Raw genomic sequence first — 20,628 nt, forward strand, 5'->3', positions numbered from 1 at the left:
CACAAGTCTGTCAGGCAAGTGCAATTAGCATCCCCGTTTTGAGAACAGAAGAATCTGAGATAGAGAAAAGTGAAGTGATTGACAAGTAAGTGTTGGAGGCTGAATTCAAACACAGGTCTTCCTAACTCCAAGTAGAGCACACTGTGTACCTTGCCAAAAAGCTGCCCTGAAGGGATAGGTTTCATGTTTCCTTGTTTGTTTTTTATGCATCCTGTTGCATCTGTGTTTGAAGAGACTTCTTAGACCTGTGGTCTAAGACTTTGTGGTCTAGCTACTGCACCATAATAAAAGGGTTTGTTCTGTGAAGTTTGGATTCAGTCAAAGGGCCTCACTTGAGGACCTAGAGGGCCACATGCGGCCTTGAGGCTGCAGGTTTCTCCTCCCCTAGCACATGAGACTGTGTTCATTCCTCCTTGGAGAAGTCTGGGGTGTGAAAAGGCAGAGAAAGTGACAGAGGGGAGAGAGAAGGAAATGTGAAAAAAAGAGAGACAGAGTGAGAGAGAGAGAGAAGAGAGAGAGAGAGAGAGAGAGAGAGAGAGAGAGAGGAGAGAGAGAGAAACAGAGAGACAAAGACAGACAGGCAGGCAGAGACAGATAGACAAAAAATGATGGACAGAGAAAATGAAAGGGAGGGAAAGAGAGGCAAAGAAAGGAAGAAGGGAGAGAGAGAGAGAGAGAGAGAGAGAGAGAGAGAGAGAGAGAGAGAGAGAGAGAGAATTATTTTTATTATGGGAAAACTAAGGCAAAGATTATGAATTGTCCCTCAAATTCCCTCAATCAAGTCAACAAGCATTTATTTCGCACTTACTATTTACAGCCAGTCATACTGCTAAGCCCTTGGAATATGATCACAAGCAGAAAGACAGTGAATGGGTCATTGGCCAAACTAGAGCCCCATCCTGACTTCTAGGGTAGCTCCCAGTTCTCCTTGTTACTAATTTAAACAAACTCTAACTTTGCCCGAGTCAGTCCTAAGCAAAGCGCTGAAGATAGTGAAATTGGGTGTCGCCAGCTCTCGCTTCTGTGCTCTTCTCCTAGATGCCAGGTGCTCCCTTGTGTGCCCTATACCTTTGCCCATTGCTCTCTTGTTGCCCTGATTTCTCCCATCATTTTAGGAGAAGAGCAATCTGAGAAACCTTAGGGAGGTGACATGCTTCCATATCTGAAGGGGTATCTTATGATAGAGAGAGCAGACATTATCACACAGAACTGGGACTTACTTACAAAGAAAGGGTTCAAGCAGACAGATTTCAACACCAGGAAAAGCCTCTGAGTTACAATAATTGTCCAGCAATGAGATAGACTGCCTCCATATGTAGTTGCTAGACATTCTTTCACTAGAGGTGTGCAAGCATTCAGTGGAACCAAAAGAAATGTGTTCTAGGTGCCTCATTTTCTGTGATCTTTGTGTTCCTAAAAGTCCTTTGAAACTATAAAGTAACATACCAAATGTAAGCAATCCTGTCATTCTATTGTTTGAGTTTAATTTACTTTGTATCTGGATGGCTTCATCTTTTCCATCTTCCCACAAGTGGTTGCCATCCATGCAGACTTCTAGGACACTGAACTCACATGGAGAAACATTCAGTGTTCAAGCTAGACACGACTTTAGAAATCACCTGGTCCAACACCCTGCCCATTTTACAGAAGAGGAAATGCAACTAGAAGAGGGGACTGATCTGGCCCCAAGTCAAACAGTGAATCCATGAAAGAGCTGGATCTAGAACCCAAGTTTTCCGTGATCTGATCATTCTAGACCTGCCAAGAAATGGCCTACTTAATCCAGGGCAATTCCACTAAACCAGGCAGGCTCTGCATGTCAGTTAACACGTTATCTGGTCTTATCTGGGATTCATAATAGCCATAAGAGTGGAAGTGTGGGGACTGTTTGGAAAGGTGGGACACCAAATTAGCAGAGCTGCAAATGCACAGTGTGAGAGCAAATGGGAGAGGTATTAACAAATCATGAACACACCTGGAATTCTGCTCATTGGTTATCCGTTTTGTTTACCCCAACACTCTCTGTCTCCCTCCCATTCTGTCTCTATCCCATTCTTTGCCTCTTGTCTCTCTTTGCCTGCGTATTTGCCTCTGTTTCTCTACCTTTCTGCTTTCATCTTTCATTTTCTGTCTCTGTCCCTCCATCTCTGTCTTTATGTCTTTTTGTCTCTGTCTCTCCCCCATCTCTGTCTCTTTCTTTCTCTTACACAAACACACACACACACACACACACACACACACACACACACACACACACTTTCCTAATTACCCAGTTGCTGTGGGTTGGTCAGCCCCTGAGAAGCAGAGAAGTCAATGGTGGGCACTTGTGGCTTCCATTGTGATTTTTCAAAATCATAGAATTTCAGAGTTGGAAGGACCCTTTTTCAACCCTCTCAGTGAACAAGAAAACCTTCTGCATCCAATACACTAGAAAAATGATCCCCCAGCCTTTTCTTGATGAGCTCCAAAGAGGAGCAGCACAATCTACATCCTGACTTGAACCCTTACCAGCTGTGTGACCCTGGCCAAGTCACTTAACCTGTCTTGGTCTCGGTTTCCTCAGCTGTAAAATGGTAACCCAAAATAGCCCTCACCCCACAGGGTTGTTGTAAGAATCAGAGGAGATGGCATGAGTAGAGTCTTTTGCAAACCTTGAAGTGGTATAGCCATGCTAGCTGGAGGGCAGGGCCTCGCGTAATCCAAATACTGCTATGCTTTATTTCCAGAAGTGACCAGCTAAACGTGGGGGATTACATCACCTCCGTGAACGGGATCCGCCTAACAAAGCTGCGCCATGATGAGATCATCAGCCTGCTGAAGAACGTTGGGGAGCGGGTGGTGCTGGAGGTGGAGTACGAGCTGCCCCCTGCTGGTGGGTGCCTTCCGGCCCCTTGGCTTGGGAGTGTCTGCCAGAGTTAGGTGTATGGGTGTCTGCCTGGTCAATAGAGAATCTGGGTTCCATTCCTGTCACTATCTGTGCTGCCTTGGACAAGTCACTTAGCCTGTCCAGGCCTCAGTTTGCGCATCTGTAAAGTGAGGGGGTGGCTTAGATGGCCTCTATGATCCTTTCCAGGTCTAAATCTATGATGCTATCTGAAATACTTGCTATCTGTGTGACCTTGGGCAAGTCACTTAACTTCCTTAGCCTCAGTTTCCTCATCTGTCAAATAAGGGAGTTGAACTTGGTAGTTTTCCAGCTCTAGATTGATGATGCTAAGGTCTTGTTAAACATCTACCTGCATAACACAGAAAGAGGTGCATGGGGCAGTGGATGGAGTCAGGAAGACCCAGTTCAAATCTTGTCTCTGACACTTATATACGAAGGAATCCAAAGTGTTCTGGCTTAGATTGAGGGAGAGATTATTTCCAGCAGGGGTTGGGTGCAGAGTCAGGGGAGGAGGGAATCAGGTAAGCTTGATGAGGGGGTGGCCTTTGAGGTGGGCTGTTATCAGTATGCAGAGACTCAGGGAAGGCTTTGATTAAGGGAGTCCGACAGATGAGAGGAGGGCCCAGAAGCTCCAGGAGAGGGGATGGCTGAGGCCAGAGCAAGTGGGCAAGTCAGGGATTCAGGATAGCCCCAACCTCAAGCAAGGGCTTCTTTTGTGCTCCTCTACAGGACAGAGCTGATCCCTGGGCATGGGTGGTCCTGAGCTCACCTTCATCACCCCCCCTCCAGAGAGGGCTTTGCAACAGAAGGAGGGACCAGGCTTGCCATTATATGGTAACTGCAGGAGTCTCAGGGTAGCCAAGAGACACCAACTCCACACTTTGATAATCACATTAGTACCTTGGGCATCACTGACCCCTCACTTTATAGACATTGGACTTGCAAGTTAAGCTCCCAAGGGGCCTTTTGTTTGTCCTGGGCACATTGCTTACAATGTGGTTACACATCACCCCAAAACATCAATCCACCAGCTTCCTTGATTGATTGAGGCAGGTCTCAATAATGTTGGCTCAAAGGGGCAGCTAGGTGGCAGCTCCAACTTTGGAGTCAGGAGGACCTGAGTTCAAATGTGACCTCAGACACTTGACACTTACAGCTGTGTGACCCTGGCAAGTCACTTAACCCTGATTGCCTCACCAAAAAAAGGAAAAAAAATAATGTTGGCTCAGCATTTCCTCCCCTTATCCCTACTCCCACTCTGTTCTAAATAAGTCTGAGATAGATAGGGGCAGCTAGGTAGGACAGTGGATTAAGTGCTGGATTCAGAGTCAAGAAGACCTGAGTTCAGATTCAGCCTTGGACTCTTCCTAGCTGTGTGACCCTGAGCAAGTCACTTAACCTCTATCTGCCTCAGTTTCCTCATCTCTAAAGTAGGATAACAGCAGCCACCTCCCAGAGCTGTTGTGAGGATTAAATGAGATAATATTTGTAAAGCATTTAGCCCAGTGCCTGGCATGTAGTAAGCACCATATAAATCTTAACTATTATTATTCTACATCCTTGTTTATGCATTAATAAAAATCATTTCCCCCTCGTGAGGGCATAGTTCTTATACTCCTGGGTTTATTGTCCTTTCTCCTTTCCTGTTTCTAGATAGAAGATGCCCTGAAACCACCAAGACCTGCCTTTGGTTAATCAATAGGCAGTAATGTAAGAGATTGAGAAGACCTGAGGTGTAGTCAATCATTCAGCAAACATTAAGCACCTACTGTATTCCAGGAAAGCCTCTGTCGAAATAGAGACAAAATGAAACTCTCTGCTGTAGAAACAGTACTCCAGGCCTATATCAGTTGTATTCCTAGAGAGACTGATGTCATTGCAAAGGCCTGCAGGTAGACCACATATTGCTAACTTGAAGAAACTATGGGAAAATGTGTTTGTTCCCATGTAAGAATATTGTCCCAAAGCAGAACAATGGATAGCGCCTATTAGGCTTGTGATAATATTCCTAGAATATTCCAATAACCATTCAGTAACCGTGTCCTGTGACCTCATCCATCTCCTCCTAACTTTCTGTTCCCCTTTGGCAACATTGTAGTCTCCTCCGTTCTTGTAATTCTGTATCATCCCTACTTTATTCTGCGTCTTCTCATCCCCATAGCAAGACAATAAATTAGCTAGCCACGTCTACTTGGTGGGAGAATATGTGCCTTTGGGATGATTCTGCCCTTGTCTACACAAGTCATGAACATGTTTTGGATAAAGCAGAAAAATCCAGAGTATGGAATCAATTCTCAGATACCTCCCTCAAGCAGCTGTGCTTCATCACAAATTTAGAACTAGAAGGGAGATCTTTGGGTGTAACCCCTTCATTTTACAAATGAGGAAACTGAGATTCATAAAGGTTAAGCGGCTTATTTGCTCAAGGTCACCAACAGTCCTAACTGCTATTCCCAAGAACATAGCTAGCAGTGTTTGGGCTTAGGACAAGCACCTCAAAATGTGCCCAGGCCCAGGATAAATGGAGGAAATGACACAAGGCTCCACGCATGGGGAGACTCCATGATATCTATCCATGGGAAGTGACAGAGGCTGGGGACAGCATCTCCATCCCTCTCCCCTAGGACAGAGATTCTTGAATCTCCGAAGCCTGGAGAGAGAACGGGGTTAGGCCAGGGTGGAGCATGCCATCTGATAGCTTTCCCTTTTAACCGATTGTTCTTGCTAACTAGATACTAAATAATTCTTTTTATAAGCTGAAATACAAGTGTGTCAGTACCCTCTACACTTAAGCAAAAATTTTATTTGCTCACCTTTAGTTATAACTCTGGACAGGAAACTTCAGTTCTCAAGGCCTTAGTTCCTACTCTGTTAAGCAGAGGAAGGAGCTAGGATTCAGTTTGTTTCTGGCTCTAAGATTTTGCAATTCAACCATAGTTTGAAGGGTCCTTGTTTCGGAGGTGGCAGGCCTAAGGAGAGGCTGGTATAGTAAAAGAATACTTCTGTGTTTCTCCCACAGCCCCTGAGAACAGCTTAGGAATAATCCCAAAGACCATCGAGGTCTCCCTGTATAAGGAAGGCAATAGCTTTGGCTTTGTACTCAGAGGTCAGTACCTTCCACTCCCCAGGTAAGCAGCAACTTGGCATCTGGGTGAGTTCTGGGCGAGTTCTGGGCTCAGGGCTAACTCGGACTCTGCCTTGCCAAGCAGTGAGTGGTCTTTCTGACCCTTAGGGTTGGGGATAAGGGGGCCTCAACTCCAGAGTTTTTTAGCAGGGTAAGTAATGCTTGACCCAAGCCTGTACTGTGTGGGAGGCTCAGGGTTGTACCTCCAATGGTAATGGGAGAAAACAGAGAAAATGTGGGGGTAGGGTGGAGAAAGATGGATGAGGTTTCATGTATGGATGGTCTTGGCCTGTGTTTCAGGGGGAGCCCATGAAGACTGGCACAAATCCAGACCACTCGTCCTCACCTATGTGAGGCCAGGGGGCCCAGCTGACAGGTAACCACCACCTTGAGAAAGAGGTGCAGACAAGTTCAGCACATGAGTTCTCCACCTCCCTGGGAGACATAAGGGGCAGTCCTGCCTAAGAAAGTGACCTAGGTCCTTCCTGACCCCTGGATCTTTCTCTAGACTACAGATGCCCTGCAATTCCATAACCTTTAACACTTCTCCTAAATCTAAGAGTTAACCAAGAAGCGATGTGGTGGTGTGGGAATGCACTGGATTAGGAATCAGAAGACATAGGTTTCAGTCCTGGCCCTGCCATTATTAATTGTAAGGCACTGAATCTTTCTGGATGGTAATTTTCTCTTCTTCAAATTGAACAAACTAGGCTAGAGGCCCTTTAAGATCTAACTTTCTGTGATTCTGTTGTAGAGGCAGAATTGTCCCTAGGGTATGATAGATTTGGAGAATTACTGTAGGACATATCTTTTAGGGTCCCATCCTGCCAATGTTAGGCTATGACCAGGGAAGCTGCTGGTGGAGGAGAAAGAGTTGGGGCCTATTACTTGGTAATTGAAAATTTTTTTTTTAGATCCAAATTCATAAACTGCCTCCCTTCCTCCCTGCTCCTCTCTCTCTCTCTCTCTCTCTCTCACACACACACACACACACACACACACACACACATACCTGATTGTCCATATATAAATGTGTGCATGTATGTTTGCATAGTTTTGTCTGTGTGTTTTGGGTACAGGCGTGTTCAGGTATGTGCTATGTGTACCCACACATGTGACTTTGGAGAATCCTGCCTACTTTAACTCATGTTCTTCCTCCCTCTCCCAGAGGCCTGGACACTCTCATAGCCTCTTAGAAGGATGGCTTCTGGAAGGCCCATTTCAGGTCCTGATTATTATTTGGGATATGGAAAGTTATTGGATGGTAGGTAGAAAAGAGAATCATGCTGTGTCTGGAGCAGCCCCCAGCTATTTCTGCCTCCTCCTTCAATTCCAAATCAAATGTGATGAGGCAGCCAGACACTCCAGCTCCCTAAGAAAAAGCTTGAACAGAAGAATAAAATGCATCATTTTTTATACTCAAATGGCTTAGCTTCCATAGCTATTGAATTTCAGAATTGGAGTAGAAATCATCTTTTTCCAATCCTGGAAACTGAGATGCAGAGACGGGACCTGCCCAAGGTCCTACTGATCTTTTCCAACCACCTTCCACAGAATCCTGACATATGACCATTCACTTCTTTTTGAGTACTTCTAGTGATGAGAATTTCACCACCTATCAAGGTAGTATGTTCCATGATTGAACAGCTCTATTTAAAATCATAGAATTCAATAAAATGTAAGCACCTTGGGGACAGGGACTGTTTCTTTTTCATTTTTGCATTCTTACTGCCTAGCACAGTACCTGGCACATAGTAGGCACTTAGTAAAATGTTTGTGGAATTTCATCAAATCAAAACAATTTCAGAAATGAAAGGTCATCTGGTACTCATGAGGACACTGAGTTCCAGAGAGGAAAAGTGACTTGTGTAAGATCATACCATTAGCTAGTAGCAGAGTTAGGATTAGAACTCTGATCTCCCTGATCTCTGCTTCACCATAGTTCAAAAATTCTCTTATCTTGGACTGAAACCTTCATCCCTGTAGCTTTCCCTTAAGTGATGCTAATTCTGCCTTCTGTGCATACTGAAAAAAAAATCTACCTTTTTTTCCATGTGACAACCCTTCAGATATTTGAAGGCAACTTGAGTTGCCTCAGATGGTTTTTGTTTGTGTTTGTTTTGACATTTAGACATAGGGGAAATGCCTCTCTCAGACCATTACATAATAACTGTCATTCATTTCCCTATCCAGTAGGGGCTCTAGACCTGGTCATTGGGAATGCAGTTTTCTAGAACTACTCCTCCCTGCTCCAAACCAATGTAGGCTCAATCATAGTCTAAAAGGCCAATGCTATAAGGACTTTCTAAAAATCCTCTAGTCCAATCCCCTCATTGTACAAGAGAGGAAAACGAGATACCGAGAGGAGTGACCCATCCATGATCACATGTGTACTTAGTGATAAAAGCAGAATTTAAGCCCAAATCTTTTTTATTTCAAATATGTGGTAGTTTTCTATCAGACTCTTTACTAGAATGTCCTATTATTTTGTTAGTGAGAATACTTCTGTGGTTTCTTGCCTATAGTCATAATTGAAGGAAAGACCACATTTCAGATAGAGGTTAGTGAAAATAATCATGTAATTTTCTTCTCATCCAAATTCATAGACACTCCCCACCCTCCAAATCTGGATCAAACAGTCAATGAGTATTTATTGAGCATTAGCATAGTCAATGTATGTGTCAAGCAATATGCAAAGTACAAATTCAAGCAAAAAGGTAAACAGTCCCTCCCCTCAAGGTATTTACATTCTAATGTAGGAAGATAACACATAAAAAGGGAGCTAAAAAGCAGGGACCTGGGGCAGGGATGGGGATAAAGTAGGGAAACTTGGAAGGAGAGGAATGAAGTTTGTCTGGCCTGGGGCCTAAAATGGAGGCCCTTGTAGGAACTCATCAATGGGCAAAGGGGAGACACAGGGACAGAAGAATATTCCAGGGTGAGGAGGCTGCAAAGACAGAGGGAAAAGTAAAGGCTGAATTCCTAGCTCATGAAATTCAGAGCTTGAGCAAACCTTATAGCACATCTGGTCCAATCCCCTCATTTTATGGATGAGTGGTAAACTGAGGGCCACAGAGGTGAACTGGCTTGGCTGTGGTAGCAGAGACACCAATTAAATCCAGGTCTTCTGACTCAGAATCCCATGCTCTTTCCTCCAGAGACAGGTTCTCCTAGCCCATCATCTGCCAAACTTAGTTTTAACATATCCATGGAACCAAACTTGAATTACATAAAGATATAAAGCCCCAAACCATCCCAGAATATGCAGTAGAGGGAAACAGGATGACTTGGCAAAGATGGAATACTCTTGGTGATTTGGACAAGTTGGGGCTGTGAATAGCTCTTCTCCCACCCCCAAGAAACACTTTTAAAGACAGTCAGGAGAATTAAGGTGGGGATTTGGTTACTACCTGGTTAAATTAAATGTACATCTTTTAAAAAAGGAAACTCTATGTGAGAGAAGCTCACAGTTTTATATAGACAGTTCTCCGTTTTTTTTGTTCCTTCTATATTGAAAAAGTTGGTGTTTATTAAGTTCATAATAAAAGAGAATTAAAAAAAAAACAGAATTAGTACCAGGCCTTCTAGTAGCTTTGTTTCCTTTGCTGAGCAAGGGATTACTGCTTTTACGGGTTAGGCCTTCCCCTCATGGACCCCAAGACCAGACCAGGCCCATAAAAGGATTGAATTAGGAGCAGACAGTTAGAGCTGGAAGAGACTTTATAGGTCACGTTGTCCAACCTCTTCACTTTACTTAGGAGGGATCTAGGGAAGAGGGAAGTGAAGGGAGGCCTAAGGGAGTTGGTAGCCAGACCAAGACTCAAATCCGGATCCTCTGATTCTAAACCCAAACTCTGATTCCTATTTCATCAACCTGGCCCACCCCTTTAAAAGTTTGTGGGCCATCATAGCATTCATGCCAACCAAGAAATTCCAAGCTATATTTAGGCACTCTTCATACTCAGCTTTGTCCAGATATCTGTATCAGTTGTTCCTAGAATGGCCCAGGATAGGTTTATTAATAGCTCCCTCTACTAATAGCACTTGGCCACAGTTAAAATAAAACTGCCACCGCAGCGTTCTCTGCTGGTTAGAAAGTCACTCCTTGCCAGGATTGAACCAAAGTCTCTGGCTCATGGCAGTGACATGCTGAATCCTGAACCTGGCCAAACCCTAGTATGATATTGTTTGTCATTCTCCAAACCAGTAAAATTTTTGTTTTGCTTTGTTTTTAAGCAAACATCTAATGAGCTATTTTGAGCTGGGACCAACTGTGTGCATTTGTTCAAACCGCTGAAAGGGAAAGTCACAATGTTCTCCAAACAGCATCTGAATGGCCATCATTCAGCTTTAAGGCCCTGCTTTTAACTCAACCACATCAGGTTTTGGGGGAGATGATGTGCACTGGGAAGACCAGTGGTATTTAGCCATCTCCAAGTTTCTTTTAATTTTACCCCCAGCTCCAATATTCAATGTTCCAAAGTCCTTTTTGATTCTGATGTTCTATGTCCTAAGGTCCCTTTCAACTCCAATAGTCAATGTTCTAAGGTCCCTCCCAGCTCTAACCTTCTGTGTTCTAAAGTCCCTCCCAGTTCTGATATTCTGTCTTCAAAGGTCCCTTCCATCTCTGATATTCCGTGTTCTAAGGTTCCTTCCTGCTCTGACATTCTCTGTTCTAAGGTCCCTCTCACTTCTGACATCCTTTGTTTAATGGTACTTTCTAGCTCTGACTCTCTAGGCTTATCAAAGTCTCATATGTGTCTGGGTTTCCCACAGGGAGGGATCCCTGAGAATTGGGGACAGGCTGCTCAGTGTGGATGGCATCCCACTTCACAACCTGACCCACACAGATGCTCTCAACATCCTTCGACAATGCAGCCAGGAGGCCCTCTTCCAGATTGAATATGACGTCTCCATTATGGGTAAGCACTCACGGTTCTTCTGGGAGACCACCCATTGAACTGAGCCTAGGAGCTGCATGAGCTCAGCACTTAGGCCCCTAGTAATGATTCTGCTAAAGCCAGCAGTGGGTTAGGAGAGGGAAAGAAGGCATTGATGGTGATGGCAATATTGTCTTGTTACATTTTATGAAACTACAAAATTGCTTTCAATATCTTCTTATTTGATTCTCACAAGCTCTTTGTGTTATTATTACCCCCATCTGAGAGATGAGGAAACTGAGGCTCAGACTTACCCAAGGTCATACCATCAGGTGGTGGCAGGGTCTGAGACATAAACTTATTTCTCCTAAATTTTAAATCCAGGGCTTTTTTTCTATATTGCCCACCTTCCTTCCCCCTACCTTCACGGTTCCTAATTGCTTAGGCCTAGACAAAGTTGAATCAGGCCCTAAAGGAAGGTTTCCTAAAAATATGGCTTGTTGTATGACCTGGTGGGTTACTTCAGCCCCATGGGCTTAACCCAAGAGCTGAAGCCTTAATGTGCCTTTCCTACTTCATCCATGGCAAAATGAGGGTATAGGTCAAGACAGTGTCTAGAGTCCCTTCCAGCTTTCAAATCTCTGAAATTCTATAAAACTTCCTTTGATCCTCATGACATCCCTGTACCAGGCAGGGGTGGTGAATGTGATCCCCAAAGGAATACCACAAATGCTCATTTCTGGCCTTGACTCCTTCTCGGCAGCCCTGCTTCTGAAAATAACATTCCAGGAGGCACGATTCAAAGCCAGGAAAAGTATTTAATCGAAAAGGGCAGGTGCATTTGAGTGTCAGCTGAGGAAATAGGGGATGGTGTGTGGGAGCCCCCATCCCATGCAGGGTACCTCCAAGACTGCATGCCTTCAGGTCCGTTAGGTAACTTTCCTTTGGACTTTAGGGAGCTGGCCTTTCTCTCCCATGCAGCAAATGAAATTTTTAGAGTAAATAGGAATCTTCATGGTTTTGAAAAAAAGAAATTAACTTGAAAAAATATTGAATTAAAGGACTTGACTGCTTGGTAGAGCGGAGAGAGGACAAGATTGAGTTTCAAATTGCCTGGGTTTTAGCCCCCTTTCTATTTTTTATTTCTGTGTGGCCTTGGACAAATGCCATCTCTGGGCTTCATTTGCCTCTTCTGGAAAGTGGAGGTAATAATACTAACGTCATATACTTCCTTGGGTTGTTGTTAATAAGCCTGTTGGACTGGGGGAGAGAGAGAACCTCCAAACTTCTGTCATCTCTTAAATATGCTGTGCCCCTAAATCTATTATGGTGCCAGGACCCCCAGAATCTTCTGGCTTTGGTCTTAGAACACCAGCAAAGCTGAAATCAGAAGATAACTGCTTTTTTTTCCTAAGGAGAGAAATATTCAGGTGTGATCATCTGGTAGGAGAATCCTTAGCTCAGAAATGAATATGCTTAAACAGCACAGTGCCTGGCATATGAAACAAATGCTTCTTGATTGATTGTGGTACTGAATGGACCATGAGGAGGAATATTCATCCTTATTAGCCTAAGATCAGAGACAATTTCCTCGTTTTGCCGACACTAGCCCTTCACAATCTGGCCCCTTCCTACCTTTACAAAGATTCTTCTTAAACGTTATTCCTTGTAATGATGGCCCTCTACCATCAGCCATGCTAACTTACTGATTGTTGCCCATACTGCCTGGTACATTGGAGGTACTTAATAAAGACCTGTTAGTTGATGGAAACATTAACATCCATCAATAATGAGTTTTTATCATCATTGTTATTATTAGCTAGCATTAATGTATCATTTTAAGGTTGTTGCACCAACAGTTTCCCAACAAAGCAATGTGTTATCTCCTTTGATCCTCACACCGGCCCCGGGAAGTAGACACTAATTTTGTCCTGATTTTATTGAAGCAACCAGAGATTAAGTGGTTTGCTCAGGCCACAGAGCTACTGAGTGTCTGAGGCTAGATTTGAACTCAGGTTTTCCTGACTCCCAGTCCAGCACTCTATCACCCTCTGCCACTTAACTTAAAAATACATTTTTGTACAGTAATTCTAAATATATAAAACAGACAATTATTCCTATCAAGAGGATGGAAATGGATTTCCAGTCCTAAGCCTAGCAGAGCCTACTGGGGCTTGAGATAAACATATTCTTAAGTCCTAGAAAAGAGAGGATGAAAGGGAGAAATGGAGAAAAGAGAAGGAGCAGGAGGGAGGAAGGAAGACGTGGGGAAAGGGAAGGAGAAAATGAGGGAGATTGGGAGGAAGAAAGGAGGGAAGGAGAGAGGAGAAGAATGATAGGAAGGGAAGGAAGGAGAGGATGGAGAGGGGAAAAGAGAGAGAGAAGCCAGTCATGTTCCTGGCTCATTTACAGTCAGAGCAGGGCCAGGTCAGCAAGTCTAATTGTGGAATTCCAGCCTCCAGCCTTGCTCCACTCCAACCCATCCTTCATCTAGCTGCCAAAATGATTTTCCTCAGGCACAGGTCTGACCATGTTATTCCTCTGCTCAGACATCTCTAGTGGCTCCCTATTGCTTCTAGGATCAAATGAAAACTCCTTTGTTTGTCATTTAAAGCCTTTCACAGTCTAGCCCCAATCTGCCCTTTCAGACTTTTTTGCACATTACTCCCCTTTAAACATGGTGCAATCCAGCCAAACTGGATCCAGTTTGGATCCAGAAGGATCCAACCTTCTTCCTGTTTCTCATACACAACACTTCATCTCCCATTTCCAAACCTTTGTCCTGGTGGTCCCCCATGCCTGCAACATTCTCCTTCCTCACTACTGCTCCCTAGGATCTCAGATTTCCTTCATGGTTCAGCTCAAGTGCAACCTTGTTTGATCTCCTCACCAGCTTCCAGTCTTCCCCTCCCTTCCCCCCAAAACCACCCTGTATCTCTTTGGCACCTTCCTTGTAAATATCCATATAGGTCTGTGTTGTATTGTGCATCTAGATTTTAAGCTGCTTGAGCAGGGACTATTTCACTTTTAAATTTATATCTCCAGTGCCTAGCACACAATAGATAATAAGTGTTTGTTGATTAATTGAACAGAGCTTATCTACCTCCTCAAGGTCTAAAGCATTGGTTATTGAGGATCCTGTTCTGTGTCTATGATAAGAAGCCACTTCCTTAACCCATACCAGGCATCAGAAGCAAGCAGGAGGGGAATTTTCAGCTCCCAATTACGTTAGTAGAGGAAATATTTTAGGTAAGCAGGGAATTTTAGTGGGTCTTTAAATTACATAAGTGGATAGTCCTATAGGGAAAGACAGGTTATATAAACCAAATTGTTGATCCTATAGACCTTCATACCAATACAAGGCATCATTAAATTGGAGGAACTTGGTGATGCCAGGGAAAATGATATGGCTGGATTCAGTGGATTTCTAAAACCTTGGAAAAGGACTAAGGAGGAGAGGGTGGAGATTGATGGTCTGACAGCAATTACTGACAAGCCCATCAATGTTGTTGAGGATTTCTGCTCTGCAAACCCTCCCTATAGGCAGGCTTGCATCACTGTGTGGTCTGTGAGCTTTCTTGGCAGGAAACTAGTGAGACCAGGGCAGTTTGTGTGGCTGGGCAGCCCTTGGAGACCATAGAAGGGGGCAGAATGAGGCGAATCCCGGACCTATCGCCAGAGGCATTACATAGTAGCTCTGTCCAGAGTGCTAAAGGCATGGAGCTCAGGAGAGCTAGCCATCAGTCCACAGAATAGGCTGTTGGGGGGTCTTGAGTGAGTCCTTTGTGCTGTGTAGAGTGATGAAAAAAGAAAATCACTGGAGGAGACTTCAGAAGATCTGGGGTCCCATGGAACTGATTTTGTCATTGTTGTTATGGCTTTAAAACTCATTATAGTGTCCACTGAACAACAAAGTGATGGAAATAAATGGAAACCAAGACTAGCTAATAGCATATTTTCGTTTCTCCCTTGTGGGGAATTTCTTACTTGAACTAGCTTCATAGATGTTTTTTCCAATAGATGTTTTTTCCAATATCAGGGCTCTGGTTGTTAACACTTTTATCTCTTTGTCCTATAGAATGTATGTTTCTTAAGGTCCAGGACATCTTTGTCTTTAATTGCCTAACACAGTGCCTGGCACACAGTAGGCACTTAATAAATGTTAATTGAGAAGGGAAAGTTCTGAGCATTATTCAATTGAACACTTGTTAATCATCTAATTTGCTTCATGTTTACTTGAATCACTTTAAAATTACTTTGGACACAACAGCCTTGTTCTAACTGTTCTCCTAATTTTGCTAAACCACAAGTCTCTGACTGCTGTTTGTTTAATCAAGCCATTCCCCAGGGGGTGAGGCAGGCTTCTGTTCCCTTTCTAGAGATGATGTTTCCTCTAAGTGTGTTTCATGACCTAGCAGTAGCCCATTTAGGGATTTCTTGGTAAAGGTAGTGGAGTGGTCTGCCATTTTCTTCTCCAACTCATTTTACAGATGAGGAAACTGAGGCAAACAAGGTTAAGTGACTTGCCCAGGCTCACATAGCTAGTAAATGTCTGAGGCTGGATCTGAACTCAGGTCTTTCTGACTCCACGCCTGGTGCTCTATCTACTGCATCATCCACAGATCTATAACTGGCCTGCCTAAAGCCAGTAAAAATTACCTGTAAAAATGGGTACAACTGTGATTGAATCACCTCATCCTTCTTCCTCTCTACATACCAAATAAAATATATGCTCCACTGATTCCCAAAGGTAACCAAATGCCACCCCCAGCCCTGTCCCTGCTGGTGCTCATGTGAGACATCTTAAAGTCAGGTAAATGACACAGAAGTATACCTTCTGTATGTTGCAGAAAGAGCACAAATTTTGGAGGTAAAGGACCTGGGTTCGAATCCCCTCTCTGATATGACCAGTGTGACCTTGGGCAAAACACTCAATCTGCTCAGGCCTCCATTTCATCCTTTGCCAAATGAGAGGGTTGGACTAACTAAGTCCTCTTCCAGATCTATGGTCTTATGACTTAACAATTTGGGTGGCCATAGGCAAATCACCTAAACGTTTTGAGCCAGGCTTTCCTCATCTGTAACATGGACTGGAATAGGTCATGTGTAAAGGACTCTCTAGCACTAATACACATGCTGTTCCATCTTCCTTTGAGGCATCAGCCCCACCTCCACCCCCACCCCTGCAGCCACCTGGCACCTTCAGGGTCTAACCCTTACTTTATCAGAATAGGCTCTAAAGGACCCCCAGTGCCTAACACAGATGTGATAGAAATTTGGCAAATTCTTGTGAGTTGGTTAATTCTTTAATCCAAATCCATTACTTTATAGGTGAGAAAACTAAGTCTGAGAAGTGTTCAATGACTCACCCAAGGTCACACTGCAATTAAGTGACAGAGCCATGACATACGTTCCCATTCTCTGGCCCCCCTTTACCTGTCACCTCCCATAACACTCTCTTATTGAAACCCTAATCCTGTTCAACCTCCGTTTTTTCTCCACCCCAAACACCTTAGAGAAGAGTCCTAAGATATGAAAAAAGGTGTGCAGAGGAGAAAAGTGTGAAGGGAGGGTCACAAAGTTACCCTCAAAATTCAGTCTGAAGAGTGAGAAAAGAGCAAGAAAAGAAGGGAAATAAGAAATGAAAATAAATCACCGTGGGGTAGAGATTGGGGCAGACATTCTGTTCCTTCAAATCCCTCCCCCCACCCTCAGTTAAGGTGCAGACATCATAAAACCTTAGGTTATGGGGAATAAAGGTGGCAGCATCTCCTGAAGGGAGCTAGGAGCTGATTTTGACTCTGACTCTAATGCTGGCCTGTTCTGTAACCTTGGACAAGTCACTTCTACTCTGAGCCTTAAATTCCTCATCTCTAAAATGAGAGGCAGCTGGGTGGTGCAGTGGATAGAGCACAGGGCTTGGAATCTGGAAGACTCATCTTCCTAAGTTCAAATCTGGCCTCAGACATTTATTAACTGTGTGACCTCGGGCGAGTTTGCCTCAGTTTCTTCATCTGTTCTCCAGCTCAGAAGGAAATGGCACACCACTTTAGCATCTTTTCAAGAAAACCCCAAGCAGGGTCACAAAGAGTTGGACATGACTGAAATGACTGAACAAAAACAAAATGATGGAGTTTGACAGATAATCTCTCTAACTGATAGACTTCAAAGAGGAGGCAGAGAAATGGCAGAAGGAGAACAGCTGTTCAAAGTAACTACCCCCTGGACCAAAAGAGAGCACCCCAATATTCTCTTGATCCTGGTCATCAGGGGCGTTGGCATGGCCAGAAGCTATGCTAGAGTGTATCCATGTGAGGAGGAAGGTCTGAGAAAAGATTGGGGGGTGGAGGTGGTGTCAGATTTGAGTGATTCGTGACATGGTAAGGAGAGAGATTAGTCAGTTGATTATACTTCAAGATGAGAAAGCACAAAACTGTGTGTGTGTGCGCGCGCGTGTGTGTGTGTGCGCGTGCGCGTCTGTGTGTGTGTGTGTGTGTGTGTGTGTGTGTGTGTGTGTGTGTGTTGGAAGATGGGGTTGGGGGTAGCTCTCTACATAATTTAAGGGCTAATTTTTGGACTTTTGGATTTGAGTTCCTGGAAGGTATAGGTGAACTTGCATACAGTGAGTCCATTGCGGCTGTCATCCAGGTGACAAGGCTGAGCTATACTAGGTCCTGATGCATATTTCCTATTGAGCGATTTGAGCATTTAGGCACTGTGATAACCACACCCTTACAGAAATAGATATCTGTGACTAGATGTCTGCTATCTAGAAGGGTATGTAGGGTACTTCTCTCAAATGGGAAGCTATTAGGCTGGCCCATAGGTGTACAAAGCACAGGAACTGGGTAGAACTGGGTGTGTCTGTCCAAACTTTGGGTGAGACCTATGCTGTAATCTCTCTGTGCAGAAGAAAGCCTGGCTGAGCAAGACAGGAGTCAGGAATAGAGATGGGGTCCAAGTCCAGGCACGGTCCTTACAGAAGCTGCAGGGCACAACAGAAAGAGCATTTGACTAGAAGTCAGGAGTCCGGGCTCTGCCACTAACTCATCGTGTGACCCTCTGTGGCCTCAGTTTCCTCATTTATAAAATGATATGGTTGTCTTAGATCAGGGATTGCCAACACACACTCTCAAAGTGTATAAGAAGCTTGTCAAGAGAACACAGGAAACATCTTGATTTTTCTTTTTAGAATTGATTCCCAATCAATTAAGTGACAAAAGTTTTGGTGAATCCTTTATTTATGTTCGTGGTGATATCCATAATTAATTTTTTGTCATATTGAATAAGTGCAATAAAGTTTACTGAAATCCAGCACTGCAGGGACCAGAAAGTTTGGGCATCTCTGGATGAGATATCTTTAGGGTGTTTTCCCACACTAACACTTTATGCTTTTCTGATTCTATCCACTCTGTAGGCAGCAGTGAGCAGATTAGCCCGGCTTTAAGGGGGACCTAGAATAGGGGGACAACAGTGACAGTTGGCCTTCTTGCATCTATGGTGGGCCTGTATACCGGGGCCTCGTTCTCCGTTTTGTCTTTTCTTCTTGGAGTAAAGGGAAGCAGCAGCCAAGACCCCTTCCTACCTAGCCCTGCAGTCCCCAGGTTCACACTGACTTCCTCTCTTTTTTGTCCTCATCTCAAACATACCCTGTTCTACTCCCCAGATACGGTAGCCAACGCCTCAGGTCCTTTATTAGTGGAAATAGCCAAGATGCCGGGCTCTACTCTGGGAATCTCGCTCACCTCTGGCACCCACAGGAACAAACAGGTCATTGTGATTGACAAGATCAAGCCAGCCAGCGTGGTAGACAGGTACGGCAGTTGTCCCACAGGCCCCTAGACCAGGGCCTCAAGGAAAACTTCCAGTCCTCTCCTTCTTCATACCATCCCCCATTCCATCCCAAATTCCCTTCCCTAGAATCAATGCTATTGAGAGAAGGGGCAGGCCCTAGCCCTATCCTCCCCCTTCCTCAAGATGGCGGGGCAGTGGAAAGAGCACTGGATTTGGAGTCAGAACACATGGGTCCAAATCCCAGGTCTGCCTCTTACTACCCATGGTTGGGATAGCTGCTTTCTCTCTCTCTAGGCCTCAGTTTCCTCATCTGTGAAACGATGGGTTTGGGCCAGTTGACTTCTGGGGTCCCTTCCTTCCATCTCTTTATCAGCTCTCCTATGATTCTAGGATGACTGTCTCCCCGTATGTACAAGGCTGTGAGCCCATCAGAAACAAACTCTCCTCGACACCCACACTCCACACTTGTTTTCCCCTGGAGCTGCATCTGGCTCTCCCAGCTGCCTTTTGCCTCCCTGCCGGTCTCCCCTAAGATACAGGGCTGCCCACCAGGCCCAGCCCATTGTCCTCCTGTCCCTCCTGCAGCCCTGGGGCTCTCATGAGCCTGTCTCTGTTCCTCTCTGCAGGTGCGGGGCCCTGCACATTGGCGACCATATTCTGTCCATCGATGGCACCAGCACCGAGCACTGCTCCGTGCTGGAGGCAATGCAGCTGTTAGCCAGCACCACAGAGAATGTCAAGTTGGAGATCCTGCCAGCTCACCAGAGCAGGCTGCCCCTGAAGCCTCCTGATGCAGGTGGGTTGGGCCCAGCTCCGTGGCTGGGCAGACTGCGCAGCCAGCCAGCAGCATGTAGGAAGCTGGCCCTGGCACTTCCTCAAGATGCCAGGAGCAATTTCGTTGGACTCAAACAGCAGCTGAGGGCATCTGCTGGGCAAGTCCCTGTACCTGGCCCTGGGTGGGGAAAGGAAGGCAAAACATGCTTGAAAATGTGGTTCTTGCCATGAGCTCAAACGGCCCTTAGAACTCATTCAATCCAACCCCCTCATGGAACAAGCTTAGAAACTGAAGCACAGAGAGAATTCATTTGCTTAATGTCACACACTTAGGAAGTGGCAGAGCTGAGACTTGAACCCAGGTCTTCTGAGCTCTAATCCAGTGTTCTTCCCACTACATTACCTGAGAAATAGAAGGCCCTTTAGAGTCTAGCTTTGCATAGAAACAGAAGATCATAGATTTAGGACTGGAAGGGACCTCAGTGACCCCTCTAGTCCAATCCCTTCATTGACAGATTGGGAAACTGAGGCCCCGAGAGGATAAGGGAGCAACCGAGGCAAGACTTGAACCCAGGTCCTCAAATTACAGAACAATTTACTCTTTCTACTTTTATCACACTGAAGTGACTTCAGTTCAAGGTCACAGGACATGGTAGTTGTAGGTCTGGGATGAGCTCCCAGATCTCCTGACTCACAGTTCAGGGTCTCATTTGTTGCCTAACATATTCTCTGCCTTATACAAGTTATTTTTATACACATCTTTAGTTGTTTACATGTTATCTCTCCTATTAGACCATGAGCCCCCTAAGAACAGGGAATGCCTTTTTCCTCTCTGTGTCCTCTGAGCCTAGCACAATGCCTGGCACACAGTAGGTATTTAATAAATGTTTGCTGACTGACTGATCTCTCTTATTTTAGTCTAAGATCCACAAGGGTGGTTACTATGTCATATGTCTGTCTATCATCATAATTATCATCTTTTTTTTTTGGCCTGGATCTATGTTTTCATTGGTATAGGGAATTGTAGATGAAGAAACTCTCTCTATTCAAGGCAGGTTCCTTCATCCCTTTGTAGAAGAAAGGCCCAAAGACCCAGAGAGAAAGTGATAAATCTGATGGTAGAGCTACCATATGAGCCAGATCTCTTGGTCTCCTGGATCCCAAACTCT

At 44.7% G+C, this 20,628-nt stretch overlaps 1 protein-coding gene across 1 annotated transcript in view; it reads left to right on the plus strand.

Moving 5' to 3' along the window:
* The window catches only part of GRIP2 (glutamate receptor interacting protein 2), a 169,601-nt gene that overhangs the window by 70,434 nt on the left and 78,539 nt on the right, over window positions 1–20,628 (plus strand). The window contains exons 4-9 of the mRNA XM_078151683.1: window positions 2,727–2,872; window positions 5,907–5,993; window positions 6,312–6,387; window positions 10,788–10,933; window positions 18,558–18,705; window positions 19,312–19,481. Of these exons, the coding sequence (XP_078007809.1) occupies window positions 2,727–2,872; window positions 5,907–5,993; window positions 6,312–6,387; window positions 10,788–10,933; window positions 18,558–18,705; window positions 19,312–19,481 (773 nt within the window). The remainder of the gene's footprint in view (window positions 1–2,726; window positions 2,873–5,906; window positions 5,994–6,311; window positions 6,388–10,787; window positions 10,934–18,557; window positions 18,706–19,311; window positions 19,482–20,628) is intronic.

Source organism: Phascolarctos cinereus, unplaced genomic scaffold (genome assembly GCF_003287225.1).
Source record: "Phascolarctos cinereus isolate Bilbo 61053 unplaced genomic scaffold, phaCin_HiC Scaffold_4;HRSCAF=312, whole genome shotgun sequence".
NCBI lineage: Eukaryota > Metazoa > Chordata > Mammalia > Diprotodontia > Phascolarctidae > Phascolarctos > Phascolarctos cinereus.